This window comes from Amblyomma mixtum, chromosome 8, assembly GCF_055824585.1.
Source record: "Amblyomma mixtum isolate Tamu chromosome 8, ASM5582458v1, whole genome shotgun sequence".
Classification (NCBI taxonomy): domain Eukaryota; kingdom Metazoa; phylum Arthropoda; class Arachnida; order Ixodida; family Ixodidae; genus Amblyomma; species Amblyomma mixtum.
Window position 1 is genome coordinate 25883154 of NC_143019.1, and position 19626 is coordinate 25902779.

General features: G+C 50.6%; 2 protein-coding genes across 2 annotated transcripts in view; both read left to right on the forward strand.

Moving 5' to 3' along the window:
* LOC149331763 (membrane metallo-endopeptidase-like 1) overlaps nucleotides 1–19626 on the forward strand; it is a 607819-nt gene that overhangs the window by 344343 nt on the left and 243850 nt on the right. The window lies entirely within an intron of this gene.
* Nucleotides 4150–19626, forward strand: part of LOC149331772 (neprilysin-3-like) — a 15908-nt gene continuing 431 nt past the window's right edge. Inside the window, exons 1-2 of the mRNA XM_089556861.1 lie at nucleotides 4150–4224; nucleotides 7479–7622. Coding sequence (XP_089412987.1) covers nucleotides 4150–4224; nucleotides 7479–7622 — 219 coding nt within the window. The remainder of the gene's footprint in view (nucleotides 4225–7478; nucleotides 7623–19626) is intronic.

Here is a 19626-nt window from a genome sequence, read left to right on the forward strand (position 1 = left end):
TCAGAAAGTGGATATAACAAAAAGTTTGTACCGGATATAGCGAAGCTGGCTAATGACGCAATATTAGTTAGATATTGCTAACGCTCGATACTTTTACGCTGCCTCAGCGTTTTTCTGTATGACGCTTGCCGCATGCTCTGTCGTTGTTTTACCTACCTGCTGTACCTCAGACCTGACGCCCACCGCGCTGGCTGCCGTCAGTCGGCTGGCAGCGGATCTGAAGCGAACCCTTGTGGAGAAGCTAAACGAAACCGAGTGGATCCAAGGCCCTTTGTGGTGCATGATGTATGAGAAGGCCCTGAAGCTGCGGTTCATAGTGGCTTACCCGGAAGCGGTCAGCACGGAGTCGCTAATTGAAGACTTCTACCGTAAGTATCCAGCGGCCTGTCTGGTCCTGTCGTCTGGTCACGTGAAGCTTTGCCTGTATCCTTTATACCCGCAATGTACTCTTCCTATGCTCAGAAATTTTTCTGCTCATCGTCAAAATTTTGGAGACGATAAAGAGTTCCGCTGAGGGAATCGATTAATAGGTCCTTGACAACCAGCTTGCTTAGACATTGTCTCCACGCCGTCTTCCCCCTTTCAAAGAAAAAAGTATAGCATGTCCTTCATCACAATGCCTAGCCCTTCAACCAGGCATAATAGGTCAAGCGTTAGGATTTAAGGCTAGGCGTTAAGAGTGAAAAGTGCTACCGCAGCTAGCAGGCCGAATACGGTGATTGACCCACAATTGCAAAGATATTCATGCAAACACGCGCAGAAGTGGCAATTCAAGCTGGGACTTTTCTGAAATATAAGGCTATCGCATTCCACATTGAAGATAACCTAAGCGCCCTTGTGGTTTGCTTGCATCACATTCTCAGCTTTTACCTGCTTCTCACAAATTGTTGCTGACATTCCTTCATCGAAGTCGTGATCAGTTTAAGACAAAACATTTTACCTCACACTTTGACGACAAGGAATATATACGACTAAGTCCCGATAAGGAAATGGGCAACTATCAGAGAGACCTTCATGGCCTATGCGTTGAAGAGCGACTGACAGATTAATGCGGCGTGGTATAAGAAATTGCGACAATCTGGCTGCTACATCGCCACGGCCCGTTTGCGCGTTTCCCGCGAACTAACCACAATTGTTGGAATGGCATTGTCTGTCAAAATACCGATACAGAAAGCTAAAAACGTTTCATCACTGGCCTTAGCTGGGCGTTAGGGTCGTTTCTGAAGCCAACTACTGAGAACTCGTTTTGATTGCCAGCCTGCGTGATAGTCACATGACAGGGGCGGAGATTGCTTTTATTAGTAGACGGCCAGGCTTGCCTTAGGAGAAACCGATATCATCCAATAGGTGATTGCCAATGAATGTGCTATCATTGGCTTCAGCAGTTGATGGGTGCTAAAAAAATTGGTGTGGTTTAGCTCTGGTTGAACCTGGTTGGTTGCGAAAGCCTCTCCTCCTCCTCTCCTCCTCCGCTTTTCAAGGCGTTTGGCCCGTTGTTTTTCGGTTTCCTCGGCACGTCTTCGTCCCCTAGCTTAATTCCGTATAGCACGGCTGGACTCGCATGATTAACTTGAAGTGGCGTGCGCACCTGCTTCTGATTCTCATCGTTTTCGCAAACGTTCTTTTCGTTGTTCCTCTGTTTACTGGGAGCGTTGTCTCTTCTTGGCTTCATTCCGTTTAGCTAGCCTAGTCCCAGCTTCTGAACTCGATACAGCTCGTTTACTGCTGCGGCTTCTCGTCCTTTCGGCAGTCGTTCTTCTAATTGTTCTTCCCTTTCTTGGGCACGTTGTAACCTCTTTCTTGCTTTCTTCCTCGCTTGCTTGGCTGTCGCCTTAGAGTTAAACTGTTCAGAAGCAGTAGTCTAACTAGATTCAGATATGGACTCTTCGTTGGTGACTTCCACGGCGAGACTCCTCGAGGAGCGCGGCACGACCGGCTGGTCCTGCCTGTGGTGGAGAGAGGAAGCTGGCGTCACGCGTTGCCATAGCAACAGAGAGGCTGACGTCACACTATCTGTTTGGCGGAGCGACGGCTCCGCGAGGAGCAGGGGTTCCACGGATCATGCGACGAGCGGTTAGACCTGGCGTAGTATTGCTTTCGCAATACAACTCATCAGGCTAGTTTGCTGCTGGCGTACAGAGCGTATCAATTGTTGTGAACCTGTTCAACGACTCTTGCTACGTAAAGCTGTAATAGGCATCGCAGTGCTTTTTAAGGCGAAAGCCTTTAATTTCTCATCGTTGTCGACAGTAGGTTGTCAGCAGAAGTTTGTCAGGAGAGGTGTCATGCTTTTGACGGGTGTCCACCAAGATATGAGACAGTTGCTGCGTAATTTCCTTGCCTCAAATACAATTTTCACTTTCTTCATTACGGCCCCTGATTCTGTCTCTTTTTTCACTCCCACTTCCTCCCTTCCTCTCCAAACGGATGACGGGTGTTCACCGAGATGTGCGAGACAGTTACTGGGTAATTTCCTTTCCTGAAATACAATTTTCAGTTTCTTCATTACGGTCCCTCTTTCTCTTTCTTATTTCACTTCCCCCTTCCTCCCTTCCTGTGTGGGGCGGTTCAGGTGTCCACCGAGATGACAGAGAATTACCGCTCCATTTCCTTTCCTCAAAAAGCGTTGCATTCAAAGAGCAAGGCACAGCGCCGAACGGGTGGTGGCGTTCCAGTTCCCGTGGACTCCCTGGCAGCGCTACAACACGCTGTCGCGATCCACTCCTAAAGACGAAGCTTAAGCGACATTAATTAGTAGGTAATTAGTATTTAGTTATTAATTAGTATTTAGCCATTAATTATAACTGGTCATTGTTTTTAGTAATTAGTTTTCAATTATGTGTGACACCATGTAGTGGTGACTATACTCCGTTTCATACATCAGGTGCAACGCTGTCAAAGCTAGCGCTCTTTTTTGCGCAGCCTGCATCCGTGACAGAAAATAGTCCGTTGCTTGTGGTGAGCGAAAAATAACAAATGCATTGCCGACAGGCTTCGTGGGTAATACATTTGTCATCAGCGTGACAAAAAACGATGATATTGCGAGTGAATCGGTCGAGATCTGTGATTTTGTATTTTGCGTGTGTCGTCTTTTTCCATTTCACGTTTTCGCTGTCCCCGCTGGCCGCCGTGTTTACTCTTTCTGTCCGCCTCCCTTTTACTTTTGAGAAAATGGCGTCCAGCTCAACGGCGTGGCGACAATTTGGACCCATCTGAAACGCGGACAAATACGCCTTGCTCGTCGGTAAATTGGTTTTTGAGGAAAGGAAATGTATCTGTCATATCTCGGTGGACACCTAAACCTCGCCGTAACGAGAAGGGAGGAAGATGGAGCGACGCGCTAGACCACACGGCCACAAAACAGCGCGGAGGGATACACCTCTCTTCATTTTTTTCTGCGGACTACTTCCGTAGCCTTCACCGCGTTGCACATGATGTATGAAACGGAGTATAGTGCCACAGAGGCAGTCAAAGTGCTGCGGAAAACGCTTTCGCCTCTACGCAGTTTAGGCAGTCAAAGTGCCTCCCGAATTTTTTCTGGTATGCCTCTGCTTCTCACCTTCGGGCAGCCGCCAATTAGGACGATGTTCAGTCAGCTCCGCCTTCAAAGGAAACACTTTTAATTCTGTGTAACTCATCTACAGACGCAGCTGGGAAATGACATGTCACGTTTGCATGTGTTTAATAATGCCGCAAGAAGCGTGTCCGGTGTTCGGCTAAAGCCTGCTGTGATAGCACGACAGTCAGCGAATCCATTTGTTTGCATATTGTCAGTGGACAACGACTCTTCGTCTTCGTCTTCGTAACAATATGTGTACAAGTAGTGCAGACGTAATTGGTTTGTGTTGATATGCGGTCAGTCATCTTTAACTAACCGGAAACAATCTCTCCAGTCTTACAATATTCTTGTTTCACTAGTGTAAAGAGAAAATATACATTCTTAAGCTTATATCGCAAGTCACGAACGGCACTTTCATGGTCGACCGGTGTGCAGTGGACGTGCCAGACGTTGGCGGGAATTTCACGGCTCCTTATCTAGCCGCACGGCGTATCACGACGATGGACGCATTTAGGAGAGATTCCAACGTAAGCTTCGATACAGCCTACGTGAACGCTCACTTCAATCCACGCCGCCAAAGCGTCCTTATCATGGCCGGCCTCCTACAGCCGCCAGTGTTCATCCCAGGTGCTCCGGCCGCCTTCAACTACGGAGCTATTGGACAGGTACGTTCGTTCATGTACTTGATGTCTCTGGCATACGAATCCGGAGGAGATTACACATCCCCAGAGGGTGACGAGAAAACTGAATAAGGAAAAAAAATTGGGAGTGGCTTAGCGTTGGTTAAGCCTGGATATACAAGCGAAAAGGTTCAGTTAGGCTTGGTTTGACGCCATGGCTGTCGCATTTCGCGCACAATGCACTGGGAGCACTACAATAACGGTGGAGGCCTTCGGCCGTCCACACACTTCCTGTACGGAGGTGGAGGAGGAGACGCGCGTGTAGTGAATACGGTGCTGTCTCAGAAGGTTGCTTTAGAGACATGTACTGTGGCGTCCATTCCTTTCGGGTGTACACCAAGATATGAGAGACAGGCATTTGCTTTCCTTAAAGCCCATTTTCATTTCATTTTCTTAAGGCCTTTAAGGCGCGGTTTCGGTGTCCGCCGAGATATGAGAGAGAGAGAGAGAGAGAGAGAGACAGACAGACAGACAGACAGACAGACAGACAGACAGACAGACAGACAGACAGACAGGCAGACAGGCAGACAGGCAGACAGGCAGGCAGGCAGGCAGGCAGGCAGGCAGGCAGGCAGGCAGGCAGGCAGGCAGGCAGGCAGGCAGACAGACAGACAGACAGACAGACAGACAGACAGACAGACAGACAGACAGGCGTCGTTTCCTTTCCTTAAAACAAGTTTCCATTTTCCTTCCCTTACAGCGCGGTTCGGGTGTCCACTGAGATATGTGTGTTTCTTGGCGCACTGTTTATCTTTTACTTTTTTTTAATTATGATGTTCTAGTTCTTTCAGTTATTTTTATTCTCGTTTCTGTGCTTATTTTTATTCTTTTTTATTGCGAAGTCGGTGGCCACCTGCGCTGCGCGTGACGTCGCTCGGTTTTGCGCATGCGCAGAAGTGTCAAATCTGGCCTCCGGCTCACGCGAAGCGCGGCGTTGACGAGCCTAGTGAAGGTTTTCACTTCAAAACTGAAATCAGCTTTTCATCCACCCTCCTCACACTACCTCTCTCTGCAGACACCTCACCAGCGGCTGCCTAGGAAGCCGCCATTGCACTTGCTATCACCCGCACGGAAGCCCGGTATATTTTAAGTGACTAAAACTGCGATTGTAAATTTTGCTCGAGGCCGAGTCCATGTGTCCCTGCTTTCGGCATACTGGACTCGCCCGATGCACCCCCACCCCGCCAAGTGGAGCTGATATGGGTGCCTGCGCACTCCGGGAATCCCGGAAACGAGTACGCCAACCTTTTAGCCCGAGGTTCTTTAAACCGGGCTCAGGTGGCCTCGGTTCCGGGATTCACGAAGGAGCGCATGCACTCACTCAGCGAGCTGACGCAGGCGTACAGAGCCTCACGCCAGATCTACCCCCCGTTCCACCTTTCCCTAGATAACAAACATGCAACACTCTGGCGCAGACTACAGGCACACTCTCTCCCCTCAACCCTTACCCGAACCCACTATTATCCCTCCTTCCCCACTCCTGCTTGCACCACAGGGAATGCGCATAACTGCCCTCTTGGAGCTAAGTTACTCTTAAGCTAAGTGACGGTAGTGCAGGTGTGTGCTGCATGCGTTGGCACTGACAACGTTGTGCCAGAAACGCGGCACTGAAGCCATAGGCCTTCGGCGTTCGTTGTGTTCATTGACACATAAACACTTGAGTGCAGTGGGGTCGTGCGGGGACCCTGGGGCGTGCCCCGAATTCCTCTCGAAATAAAGTTTTCTCTCTCTCTCTCCCACTGGCGTTGGCGTTGTCAACGTTTTACGCTCCGATCATATGAAGGAAAGGGAGGCGAAGGCGCGCGCGGCGAGGCACGCCAGCTGTGCGTAGTGACGTCACTTGCTCCTCGCGCATGCGCAGCACGGCTCTCCAGGAGCCACGCGAAACGGCTCAACCTCGGCCAGTGTAGCTCACGCTACAAAAGGCTTCCTGAAGAGTACAGACAAGCCGGAAAACCACAGGGGTTGGTTATCTGCCTCCAGCCCTTGGCAGCTGTCAGTTTGTTTTCACTTTCTCAGGGTGAGATTGTACTTGCATCATTGCTCAGACAGATCAGCCGTTAGACGTAGGATGTTCCCGCTCATCAACAGCTCGAACTGAAAGAGTCGCGGTGCTGTGCATAACTTTTGGCGGTAGCACTGCGCAAAAAGGTAAGGACGGCTGTCTTTAGCAATTGTACAGCATTGTTCTTAGCACGTGTGGAACACATCGCCGTGAAATCCATGCGCTTGGCCAGGCAGTGTCTTCACTGTGCCAGCATATTGGTAGAGTCAACAAGCCCGAAGTCAAACGTCCTATGCTTTTCATCTGAGAGTTGGAAAAATATATTCAAGCTGTACGGAATGTAAATGGTATGAGGGACGGATTTCGTGAAGACGAGTGAGATAGTGGCACACCAGCGGCTCCTCAAAGCACGAAGGCGTCCATTCTGGTTGTTATAAGTCTTCCGTGGCACGTGTAAGAGGGTGGAAGGGTGTTTATCACTGCAGCGCAATTGCAACCACACGTAAGTTCCCAGAAGGTTACTGCCTTCGCTAAGGGTAACCAGGCTGCCATTAAAACTTCTCAAAAAGCCTCAGGTTCACATCAGACAAGATATCAACGCGGCTGACGAAGAGTGGCGACCACAGTGTAGACACTTCTACGCCAATCCAATTTCTCCACTGTCACAGCAGACTAGCTGTTGTAAAAGGTTTGGTTTGGTTTATGGGGTTTAACGTCCCAAAGCGACTAAGGCTATAGAGACGCCGTAGTGGAGGACTCCGGAAATTTCGACCACCTGGGGTTCTTTAACGTGCATTGACATCGCACAGTACACGGGCCTCTAGAATTTCTCCTCCAAAGAAATTCAACCGGCGCGGCCGGGATCGAACCCGCATCATTCGGGTCAGCAGCCGAGCACCATAACCACTGAGCCACCGCAGCGGCGCAGCTGTTGTCAAAGACATCTTCCTTTGAAAAGCACTACTTGTGCCACGTTACCGGCACTTTTCAGGGTTTTAAGAATTGCCACCCTAAGAAGGTGTATCCTGAAACCAAATCTTTGAGTTTAACATTGCATCTCGGACGCATGCAACTCAGCTGCATCTCGACGAGACTGAACGCGGCAGTGGCAATCCGTGCTATAATATGTGGCCATTTGTACATTTTACCACGCGTGTTATCAAAGGTAAAACCTTGTTTCTTTGCGTTGTCGGAAAAATCGTTTCACTTTATGTGCTCTCTTTAATGCTCGCAGGTCGCCGGCCATGAACTTATGCACGCCTTTGACGTTGGAGGCATCACTAGGAGCGCCTGGGTAAAACGGGTCAGCTTCGAAAACACTCCGACGAAGCAGATGTACACATCGAAAGTGCTGTGCCTCCGATCGTCTTACGAGCAGGTACGTGACCATCCCAGATATCAATGTCTTCAGGGAGAAAGTCAAATCAGTTTGACATTAAAGCACACCATGAAAATTAATTTACAGCCAAACAACATGTTGAATAATTTGGTTGGAATTTGACATTCTTTCAAGAGCGCGAAAGGATGGAAAAAATTGCTGGCTAAACTGGGCTACAGTTGAGTTAAAGCAGTCGGCGAGCGCTCTCATGTTAATTCTTTTTCCACAAAGGCTTACTTTTTTCCCCTTTTTTGTTTATCTTTTTCTCCTCCCTGGTCTTGTTAACCCTGGTCCTGTTAGCTTTGGTTGACATTAATTAGTTTGGATGGGTATGGAGTGGCCACAAAAAATTTGCAGTGGCTTAGCTCTAGTATGCCAGGATACACGTAGCGTGAGGTGAGGGCGAGGTGTCCCCATCTCGGTGGACACCTGAACCAGAGGGAAGCCGCATAACTGCCCTCTTGGAACAACGGACACCTCAACCGTGTTTTAAGCAAGCTAAGTGGCGGTAGTCACAGGCGTGCGCTGCTTGCTTTGGCATTGACAACGTTGTGCCAGAAGCCGTCGGCGTTCGTTGTGTTCATTGGAGTTGAGAGAGAGAGAGAGAAAAAACTTTATTTACAAAGGAATTCGGGGCACGCCCCAGGGTCCCCGCACGACCCCACTGCACTCAAGTGTTTATGTTCCTGAGGTCCATAACACTGGCAGCACGGCCGGTGGCGATGGTCATCACGGCCGGGTCCTCCGAGTGCAGCAGGGTCTCCCAGTCCTCCCAGGTCTTGAGGTTCTATAGGTCCCGCGGGGGAGGGTCCGCCGGGCAGAGGGAAAGGATGTGGAGGGAAGAAGCGAAGGGTTCTGGGCATAGGGCGCAAGCAGGAGTGGGGAAGGAGGGATGATAGTGGGTTAGGGTAAGGGGCGAGGGGAGAGTATGTGTTTGTAATCTGCGCCAGAGTGTTGCGTGTCTGTTATCTAGGGAGGGGTGGGGCGGGGGGTAGAGCTGGCGAGAGGCTCTGTATGCCTGGGTCAGCTCACTGAATGAGTGCATGCGATCCTTCGTGAATCCCCGATCCGAGGCCACCTGAGCCCGGTTTAAAGAACCTCGGGCTAAAAGGTTGGCGGCCTCGTTTCCGGGATTCCCGGAGTGCGCAGGCACCCATATCAGCTCCACTTGGCGGGGCGGGGGTGCATCGGGCGAGTCCAGTATGCCAAAAGCAGGGACATGAACTCGGCCTCGAGCAAAATTTAGAATCGCAGTTTTAGAGTCAGTTAAAATATACCGGGCTTCCGTGCGGGTTATAGCAAGTGCAATGGCGGCTTCCTCTGCAGCCTCTGGGGACGTATCTGGAGGAAGAGGTAGTGTGAGGAGGGTGGATGAAGAGGAGTCCACCGCAGCTGCTGTCGCTTCATCACCCGTGCAGGCAGCGTCCACCCATACGGCGTCCGGCTGGGGGCCGTACGCTCGATGGAGTGCCTTCGCACGGGCTCTGCGGCGCTGCTCATGGTGGGACGGGTGCATATTCCTCGGGAGCGGCCTGATGAGAAGCTCTCGGTGAAGGGATCGTGGGATGGCGAGAAGGGTTGGGTCATTGGCCGGTATTTTGATTCCCAGGGAGTCCAGGATATACCGACCTGTGGAAGTTTTTGTGAGCCTGATGTATTGGGCCTGTCGGTGGGCCTCCACCAGTTCCCCGATCGTGTTGTGGAGGCCCAGGCCTAGTAATCTGTCTGTGGGTGTGTTGAGGGGAAGATGAAGTGCTACCTTGAATCCCTTGCAAATCAAAGCATCCAAAGCGTTTATGTGATGTTTGGATAGTTGTAAGTATGGGGTAGTGTACAGTACACGGCTGAGGACAAAGGCATGAATGAGGCGACATAGGTCGCGCTCCTTCATGCCTCTATGATGTCCCGAAACCCTGCGGATGAGGTGCGATATCGCGCCTGCAACCTGCTTGAGTTTCTTGAGGGTAGTGGTGTTTTTGCCATCGTTCTGGATGTGCAAGCCCAATACACGGAGGGTGCCAACCTCAGGTACCGGGTAACCATTCAATTCAATGGCAATGGGGGAGCGGGGACAGCGGTGGTTCTTAGGCCGGATGAGGAGCAGTTCGGACTTCTCTGGGGAGCAAGACAGTCCGATGGTCCGTGCGTAATTTTGGGTGAGGGTGGCTGCTTCCTGTAAGGTGTTCTCTATGTCGCCGTCACTGCCGTGGGTGGTCCACAGGGTGATATCGTCGGCATAAAGAGTGTGCTTGAGGTGGGGAATAGTTGCCAATTTCCGGGCGAGGGGTATGAGGGTTATGTTAAAGAGAAAGGGGGAAAGGACGGACCCTTGAGGGGTGCCGATACTCTGAAGTGTGTAGGAGGTGGAAGACAGAGGCCCGAAGTGTATCTCAGCCGTGCGGTCAGTCAGGAATGCTTGAATGTAGGCATACGTGCGCACACCCACATTCAATGGGGATAGAGCAGTCATGATCGCCTGATGTTCAATGCGATCAAAAGCTTTGGAGAGATCCAAAGCTAAGACTGCCTTGGTGTGACCTGGAAGAAGCGGGTCAAAAAGGTCGTGTGTGAGTTGCAGCATGGCATCCTATGCGGATAGATGAGGGCGGAATCCCACCATGCTATGCGGGTAGAGATTGTTGTCCGCCATGTGACTTGTGAGTCTCGCTAACACAACATGCTCGAGGAGCTTCCCGAGGCATGAGGTTAGCGAAATCGGGCGAAGGTTTTGAATGGTGAGTGGTTTGTTGGGTTTTGGTATAAATATTACCTTCGCCGTTTACAACGTTTTACATTCCGATAATTTTAAGAAAAGGAAGTGCACATTGTTACTCCCTGGGTCAGTGGATGCCTGAATCGAGCTTCTAGGTGGTGGTGGTGGTGAAAACATTTATTTCGAATGAACTGGAGGTATGTTTGGATCAGCCCGTAAGGGACCGATCCTTACAAACACTAGGTGGAGGTCCCTAGTATGGGACCCCAGTGGCGGTTGCCGCCGCCCGGGCGCGCCCGACTAAGGCTTGTTGGGCCTGTAAGTCGTGGCAGCCGAGCAGGGTCGCCTCCCAGTCCTCCCGGGTTGGGTTGGGGATGGGGGGAATAGCGGGGTTGGAGGGGCAGGCCCACACTATGTGATAAGTGTCAGAAGACACTGCACTACAGTGTGGGCAGCTGCCGCTAAAGGAGGGGTCAAAATGTTTTAGCGCTGCCGGGCACAGCAAAGTATTGGTGAGAAGGCGGAGAAGGAGCCGCTCATCCGCCTTCTTCAGGCCTTTACATGGGCTAGGGTAAAGGCGATGACAATTTTGATAATATGTTGTAATATCTTTGAATGTATAGACCGGATTAAAATCGGGTTCCTGATCGGATGGGGAGGAGAAAACAGCCCGGTGAGAGAGCGCGCGGGCGGCTGCGTCTGCTGCCTCGTTTCCTGCCAACCCCTGATGAGCAGGGGCCCATATGAGGTAACGGTGTGCGGGGTCCGTATCCCGTATGCAATTTTGATATATTCGATAGGCTAGGAAGGGAGTGCAGCCTTGTTCGACGTTCCGACAGGCCCCTCGCGAGTCGGTGATTATGTATTTTGAATTGGAATGTGAGGCCGCGAGAGCAATCGCGACCTCTTCTGCTTGTGTTGCACTGCGAGCTCTAAAAGTTAGGCCGTTAACTGTGTTGCTGTTGTGAACTACCGCGGCCGTGTACCATCCCCCGTGGTGAGGGTCGGAAGCGTCCACGTAGTATACACCTGTTTTGTTGCCATAATATCGGTCTAGCGCTTCCGCTCGTGCCAGGCGCCGACCATTATGGTCTTCATGTGACATGTTTGCTGGAAGAGGCCGCACGTGGAGGGCACGTCTCCACAGTTCCGGGATGCGAAACCTGTCTTCCATTGGAGGGGTGTGTTGGATATGGAGTCGAGCAAGAAGGCGGCGACCCGACTCCGTTAGCGACAAGCGCGTGTACTGGTTTGTAAGGTGCGCCTCCCGGAGCTCCCGGAAAGTATTCACCACCCCAAGAGCCATAAGCCGGCTGTTTGAAGTAGTGATAGGGAGGTCAAGGGCACGTTTAACAATTTTGCGAAGGATGACCTCAAGGGCGTCCTCCTCTTGTTTCCGTAGGTGGAGATAAGGAGTCGAATAGAGAATTCGACTAGTTACGAAGGTGTTTGCCAGCCGCAAGGCATCCTTACTTCGTAACCCTCCGCGTTTGTTGGAAACCCGGCGGACCATGCGGCCCACCTGGTCCCCGACCTTACGGAGTTTGGCCAATGTAGTGTCTGGCCGCCTGTGTTTGTGGATGTAGAGTCCGAGTACCCGTATCTCATCACTTTCGCGTATGGGACCACTCTCAAGAGAGAGAGATATTTTAGTTCTGCACTTCTGTGAGGGGCGGAGGTGCACAAATTCCGATTTTTGAGGGGAACATTGAAGACCGCAGTGGCGGGCGTAGCGGTCTACTATCGTCGCCGCTGTTTGCAGACTGGTTTCAATGTCTCCTGTGCTGCCCTGCGTGGCCCACAGAGTGATGTCATCAGCGTACAGGGCGTGCTGCACGCCGGCGACACCACTCAGCTGGGCCGGCAGGTGCATCATGGCCAGATTGAAGAGCAGCGGGGAAAGTACCGCGCCTTGAGGGGTTCCCCGCGTGCCGAGTAGGTAAGGACCATGGTCTCTATCTTGAATTCGAATGTAGGATTGACGATCCATTAAAAATTGGCTTATGTATTGGAATGTGTTGAGGCCGCAGTCGGTGTGACTTAGGTTAGTGAGTATGATCTCATGTGTTACATTGTCAAATGCCCCTTTAAGATCCAAGGCGAGTACTACCCGGTCATTATGGGGGCATTCGAGGGGGTCAAGGACTTCCCGATTGAGTTGCAGGAGGACATCCTGTGCGGATCTGTGTGGGCGGAATCCGAACATGGTGCTCGCAAAGACTTGTTTGTGTTCAAGATATGTAGATAACCGATCCCGCACCATCGTCTCCATTAGTTTGCCCACGCATGAGGTGAGAGAGATGGGGTGGAGGTTATCTGTGTCAATTGGTTTGCCAGCTTTAGGAATAAATGTGACCAAAGCTGTTTTCCATTCGATTGGCAGGGGGGTGTCCCCGCGCCAAATCGCATTTACGTATTCCAGGAGGGTACGTGGGGTGATGAGAAAGAGATGTGGGCTGCAGGCATTGAAAAGTCTGTGCCAGAAACGCGGCGCTGAAGTCATAGGACGAGGAAAATTTTTATTTCTATTTACAGTGAAAGGTCTATGGGGCGAGCCGGAAGGGCCCGCCCCTTACAAACACTAGGAGGGATCCCTAGCCCGGGATCCCTGTAGCTTCCGTAGCGGCCCGGGCTCTAGCTACCAATGCCTGTTGGGCATGGAGTTCGAAGCAGCCGCGCAGGGCAGCTTCCCAGTCCTCTCGAGTGGGGTGGAGGTGGGGTGGGTAGGCAGGATTGGAAGGGCATGCCCAAACCATGTGGTAGGTATCCGAAAAGTCTTCCTCATAGTGCGGGCACGCGCCCGAGAAAGAATAATTGAAGTGCTTAAGTACTGCCGGGCACAGTACTGTATTGGTATAGAGACGGAGAAGCCAGCGCTCCTCCCCCCTGGTGAGGCCTTTATAGGGAGGGCGATAGAGGCCATGAAAGGTTTGATAAAGAGAAGTAATCTCTCTAAAGGTGGTGGCCAGATTGAAATTGAATTCCGGATCTGGCTGCGGATGAGGCGATGCCCGGTGAGTAAGCGCGCGGGCGGCAGCGTCGGCTGCCTCGTTCCCCTCAAGACCCGCATGAGCTGGAGCCCACACGATGGTACGATCGGTCGAGAACCCTGCGTACTCGCATGCGTGGAGGATTTTGAAAGCACGGTCTGGAATATAACCTTGCTCAGTACTGCGGCAGGCGCCCCTGGAGTCCGTGATAATGACTCGGGACTCTGGATCTGCGGTGGCCAGTGCAATGGCGATCTGTTCCGCAAATGTAATGTTTGGGGCACGGAAAGTAAGGCCCTGAACTGAAGTGTTTTGGTGGATGGATGGATGGATGGAAACAACTTTATTACAAAACAAAAATCTTCCAGGGTGGTCCCCTACTGGTCTAGGAGTCCACGGGCTTGTGCTGCACGTAAAGCCCGATCCACCAGCCATTTCTGGCCGGCGGGCTGAGCGGTCCGTAAAGCAGCCTCCCAGGAAGAATGAGTGGAATTGTAGATGGGGGGTACAGCCTTTGAGGAAGGACATTCTCAAAGGTAGTGGAAAATTGTGGATCTGGGCATGTCACAGGTGTTACAATCAGGAGGAAAGGTGGGGTGAAAGCATGAGAGACGGTGGGGTGAAATAAAGCAGCCTGTCTGTAATTGTCGCCATGTGGCACTGGATAAGGGCGACAAGGTACTGTGGGGTGGTGGCAGTGTCATGCGGCTGAATTTGTAAAATGTGTTGATTTGGTGATATGTAGAGAGGACCGATGGGGCATCTTGTGCAGGGTTGGGTGCCTGATCATCCGGGGTCCGGGAGGAGAGTTCTCGGGCCAGCGCATGAACACGCTCATTACCGGGGATCGAGGCATGCCCAGGGACCCACGAGAGAGTAACCGTTCGGTCGAGAGGGGTGGCGGATGACGGCCTCCGTGTACCAACCCCCATGGTGTGGGCCGGCCGCATCCACATAGAAGACAGCTGGCTTAAGGCCATATTGTTGAGAAATAGCCTCCGCCCGCGCGAGACAGCGAGCATCATGGGTGTCTGCAGTCATGTTCTTCGGAAGGGGTCGCACCTGGAGTGCGAAGCGCCAGGCTTCAGGGATGTGGACCCGTTCTTCTGTCTGTGGTGCGTAGGATATCTGTAAGCGGGTCAGAAGGCGGCTCCCCGCAGGTGTTTTGCTCAGGCGCAAGTATTGATTGTTAAGATGAGCTTCTCGTAACTCCCCAAAGGTGTTGGTCATCCCCAGGCCGAAGAGACGCTTGTTGGACGTCGTTATGGGGAGATACAGCGCTCTCTTATAAACTTGCGGATAACTACTTCTAAGGCGTTCTCATCGCATTTGCGTAGGTGGAGGTAGGGAGCCGAATATAAAATCCGGCTGGTTACGAATGCATTGGCCAGCCGCAGGGCATCTTTGCATCGTAGTCCCTCCCCCCCCTTTTGTTGGATACCCGGCGGAGCATCCGACCCACTTGGTCCCCCACCTTATGTAGCTTGTTTAGGGAAGTGTGTATCTTGCGCCTATGATGAATGAAAAGCCCTAGTACCCGGATCTCCTCGTGTGCGGGTATCGGCCCGCTAAATAGGGAAAGGGCAATTTTGGTTGTGCACTTTGAGTTGGGGCGTATGTGCACAAATTCCGATTTGCTCGGGGAGCATTCAAGACCACAGCGACGAGCGTATTCGTCCACAATAGCTGCCGCTTGTTGCAGGTTGGTCTCGATGTCTCCAACCGATTGTTGTGTTGCCCAGAGGGTGGTGTCGTCCGCATACAGAGCGTGCTGCACACCGGCGACCTCTGCCAACTGGGTAGGGAGCTTCATCATGGCCAGAACAAATAGTAATGGCGAGAGGACAGCTCCCTGTGGTGTCCCTCGTGTACCAAGTTGATATGGGCCATGTTCTGTGTCTTGTAGCCGGATATAAGATTGGCGATCTGTAAGGAATTGTTTGATATAATTGAAAGTATTGCGCCCACAGTCTGTTTGCGACAAGTGGGATAGGATGATCTCGTGGGCCACATTGTCGAAAGCGCCCCGCAGGTCAAGTGCGACGACTACTTTATCATTGCTGGGGTGCTCGAAACGGGGTGGTCGGCGTTTCTTGTTGGTTGGTTGGTTTATGCTGTTTAACTTCCCAAAGCGGCTCTGGCTATGAGACGCCGTAGTGAAGGGCTCCGGAAATTTCGACCACCTGGTGTTCTTTGACATCGCAGAGTACACGGGCCTCTAGAATTTCGCCTCTATTGTAAATTCTACCACCGCGGCCGGGATCGAACCTGCGTCTTTCGGGTCAGCAGCCGAGCGCCATAACCACAGAGCAATTGTGTTGACTGGAGTTGGCGTCGTAAACGTCTTACACTCCGATCATTTTAAGGAAAAGGCGAGCGCGCGCGGCGAGTCACGCCAGCTGCGTGTAGTGACGTCACTTGGTCCTCGCGCATGCGCAGCACGGCTCTCGAGGAGCCACGCGAAACTGCTCAACCTCGGCCCGTGTAGCTCACGCTACAAAAACTACAACAATCATCGGTCACTCGACGACGGAAGGCGGGCTCCCAATAACCACTCCCTCCGTAATAGTGGGATAAAGACAATACGGAGGCGAAAAACAGAAGTTTTGGAAACATGACTGTCGCAGTAACTGTCTGACACACTCACTCCTCGGCATGCGCACTCTCCGGGGCTGCGCGAAATCGCTCACACCTACACGCTACGAAAAAAACCGGCCAATGGGGGAGAAAAGGGAACTTAAGTCCTCAAAGCGCCCGTTAGTCCCTAAATTTGCACACGGTGCTCTTCTTGCTACAAATGCGTGCCGTGCTCAAACTCAACGGACTAACTGCCGAGAAAGGGACGAACGGGGGGCGAATCGTAGCATAGCAGCACGCGAAAATCGCGCGAGAAGACCTCGACTGCAATAGTAGTACTCCATTTTTGACGCGCAGGACGTCGTCTGAAGGCAGTGAGAGCACTGTCGCTGCCGGTGACGAAACGGATAGACTCTTTTGCGTGAGAAAAAGGCTTCGTGCAACCGAAACGGCTGGCAGCTGTGCAATCGCATAAACAACTACTACGAGCTTCAATACGTGTCAAATGTGGGTTGTAAAGGTTAGGGTTGAGCAAGTATACGTAGTTTCATATCGTTGCCATTTGTTTACTAGCTTATGGGATGCTGTGTGAGTATCGGCGACACTTAGCGAAACGGTGAGTGGCAAGCAGTCAATTCCCTGTCACCGCTGCCCGCGAATAACAAAAAACGAAGTGAGCCATCGCCTTCTATAGTTGTGTTTCTACAGGGTGTCATGTGCGGCTGCCAATTGCCAGAAATAAGTCCACCATTTAGAAAAGAAAAAAACGAAAAGAACTGTTGTGGTTGTGAAGTACCGGTCGTAGTGTACATACAGTGCATCATTTCATTTTTGGTCAAAATGCGATTTAGACCGCTGTGCGTGCGCATTAAAGCTTAACGCGGCTTGTTGCAAAACCATGACAGCAAAATCACCGTACTGTGCTCTCAATACCTTTGACAACAATGCGTGTGGTAAAGACAGGTAATATGTGGGTTTCGCATATAAGGCTTTCATTTCCTCCCTCGGACCTTCGGCTTTGGTGGCCCAGTCATTTCCGAACGCTGCTCCTAATCCAAAGGTTGTCGGTTCGAGTCCTGGTGTTTTCATGTGTGTTTATTTCTGTTTCCTTTATCGTTGTTATCTTTGTGGAGCTCTGTTGGAAACTGTCCCTCTCTAAATTAAGCTTGAAATCTCGTGTCATTTACATTTTTTTATTAAACGTCTGCTCCCGGGGACGAACTGTTGCACCGCCTTCTAAGCGGACCAACAGTTAGACCTTTGCAGTTAGTCCAAGAAAGGACGAATTCCAGTGGCACGTCAGTTTGTCCCCCAAAAAACTAATCTCTAGCCCCCTGTTAGTCCCTTTTTGCTAAGAGTGTAGCTAGTGTTGCTTCCGCAAGAAAAGAGCATGGGCTACTGGCATGCGGAAGTAATTCCGCTATTGCGATAACTTTTTTAGCACCAAGTAGACCGGACCACCATCGCGGCGTGCGGAATTCATTGCACTGCAGTCGAGGCAACTTATATGAAACATGAAGATCAACCGGATGGCGTTTCTCATATTTAAAGTTCGTATTAAGTGGAATTCTCATAATACAACTTAAAATGCGCCCCGCCGCGGTGGCTCAGTGGTTACGGCGCTCGGCTGCTGGCCCGAAAGACGCTGGTTCGCCGCGGCGGCTGAATTTCGATGGAGGCGAAATTCTAGAGGCCCGTGTTCTGTGCGATGTCAGTACACGTTAAAGAACTCCAGGTGGTCGAAATTTCCGGAGCCCTTCACTACGGCGTCCCTCATAGCCTTAGTTGCTTTGGGATGTTAAACCACAATAAACCAAACAACTTAAAATGCTAAATCACGCCAAAGTGGCGCTTATTTTTCTTATAAGTTCCTATGCACATGTGCTTTCCGAGCTCTTCAGAGCAGAGTTATGCTCCTTGCCAAGGTCCTCGCTGACGAAAAGGTGTTGCCCTAAGACTCGATGTAACTAATCGCTGTTGAAGCGTTCACACCAACTAGTAGCTACTTGGCTTTGTTTCTTAGGTACAGCGTTTGAAAGGGGCGGGCAATATGGGGACGGGGCTCCGAGCGGACAGGAATTTTTTTGTATTGTGACCATTGAAAGTATTGTATAGTCGTTGCCTGTAGCTTTCAAGGTGGTAATGGGAGCTTGGCGAGTAACACGCACATCTCCACAACATGGTTGTGCCTGATTTTAAAAAAATGTATGAATAAGCCAGTCGTCAGTAACACTGTCGGTGAGTCGACGGGCACCACCCTTGCGCTTTCCAAAGGTTAAGGTCACTGCGATTCCGCCACACTTCTATTAGCAGCACGTCCGGTGGAAACATAGTTCGAGGCTTGACTTGCAAGGCGAACAAAGTCTGGAACACATGAAAGCCTTGAGGCGACTTACAAATGACGAAAATTTGTGGGCGCGAACACACAAAAGACAGAGAAGAAACCACGCCTTTTCTTTTGTTTGTTCCATGTTTTTGTTTCTTTTTGTTTGTTGTTTTGTTTGTCTTTTGTCTTTTGTTTGTTCGCGCCCACAAATTTTCATCATGAACAACCTACAACTAGCCCAGCTTTTCATTCTGTTCGACTTGCAAATCAACGAAACAGGTTACGATGCTATGGTGCAAATCAGAAAGGTGCTGCCTCACATTTACACGGTCGCGCGTTCATTTATTGACGAGAGATGATTTGTTACTTTATTTGAAGTCGAATTGTGACATGCTTGAGTCAGAGTTTGTAACGACTGGTGTGTTCAGCCACCTGACAAAATGAGTTAAGTTTTCAAAAACTTAGTTAACATTTACTTCAAGTTGTGTGTTGTTATGGTTTACGGTGTCTTAAAATCGTCTTTCGGTATAAAGTTAAGAGAATTGAGTTCTTATTAGCTGGTGAGACTAATTTCTTCATTTCTCAGTGTCCTAAGTCAGTCATTCAGTCATTGTCATTAATGGCACGTGCTATCGGCTATAAAGTCTGCAGGGCGGGTGAAAACCGATTTCGGTGTAGAGTTAGTTCTTGGGCTAGTTGGTACATTTCATTTAAACTCATAGTTTTCGGGAGCACGCAAGCGACCTAAGGAAAGGGGAAGGTGCTAACCTTGTCGAGCACTGCGCTACTTGCAAGCATTGTACACCGGTGTTTTCGGGAGTGAAGATTCTGAGCAGAAGCAAATCAAAAACAACCCGTGAAACGATAGAGGCATATTATATAAAAAGAGCACGGACAGAATGTGTCAGCGATGCTTCAGTTCTTTTGTTTGCTGCAGAAAAGATGTTCCTTTCAATGTTTTTGCCATAAAGATATGAAAGGAGTTTCTTTTTCCTTGTTTACCTTGCACGTTGTGCGCCTGCGTTGGTATGAGTGTACTTAAGCTGTGTGTGCGTCCCGAAAGAAACAGTTCACAGTCAGCGCTGTGTTCATCCTTTTTTCCTTCCTGCTTCTTTTCTTTGGCCTTGTGCCGGTGCGCTGAAAAACTATGAGTTTAAATCGATTTAGGTTTGTAGAGTTTGGGAGTATCGATCTCAAATAAAAATTTGTTCTCATAATTTCACAGGTGAACAGTTGGAAGCATCTTGTGCTTTTGCTGATTCATCGATCAATATTGGCTCTATACTAGGTTCAGGAAAAGTGTGAGTCTTCCTGTTTGTCTTCTTTGAGCACATATGCCTTTGGTCACTGCACTAATGCTTCGGATAAACAGCGCCAGTCGTTGCTTTCTTCCTTGAA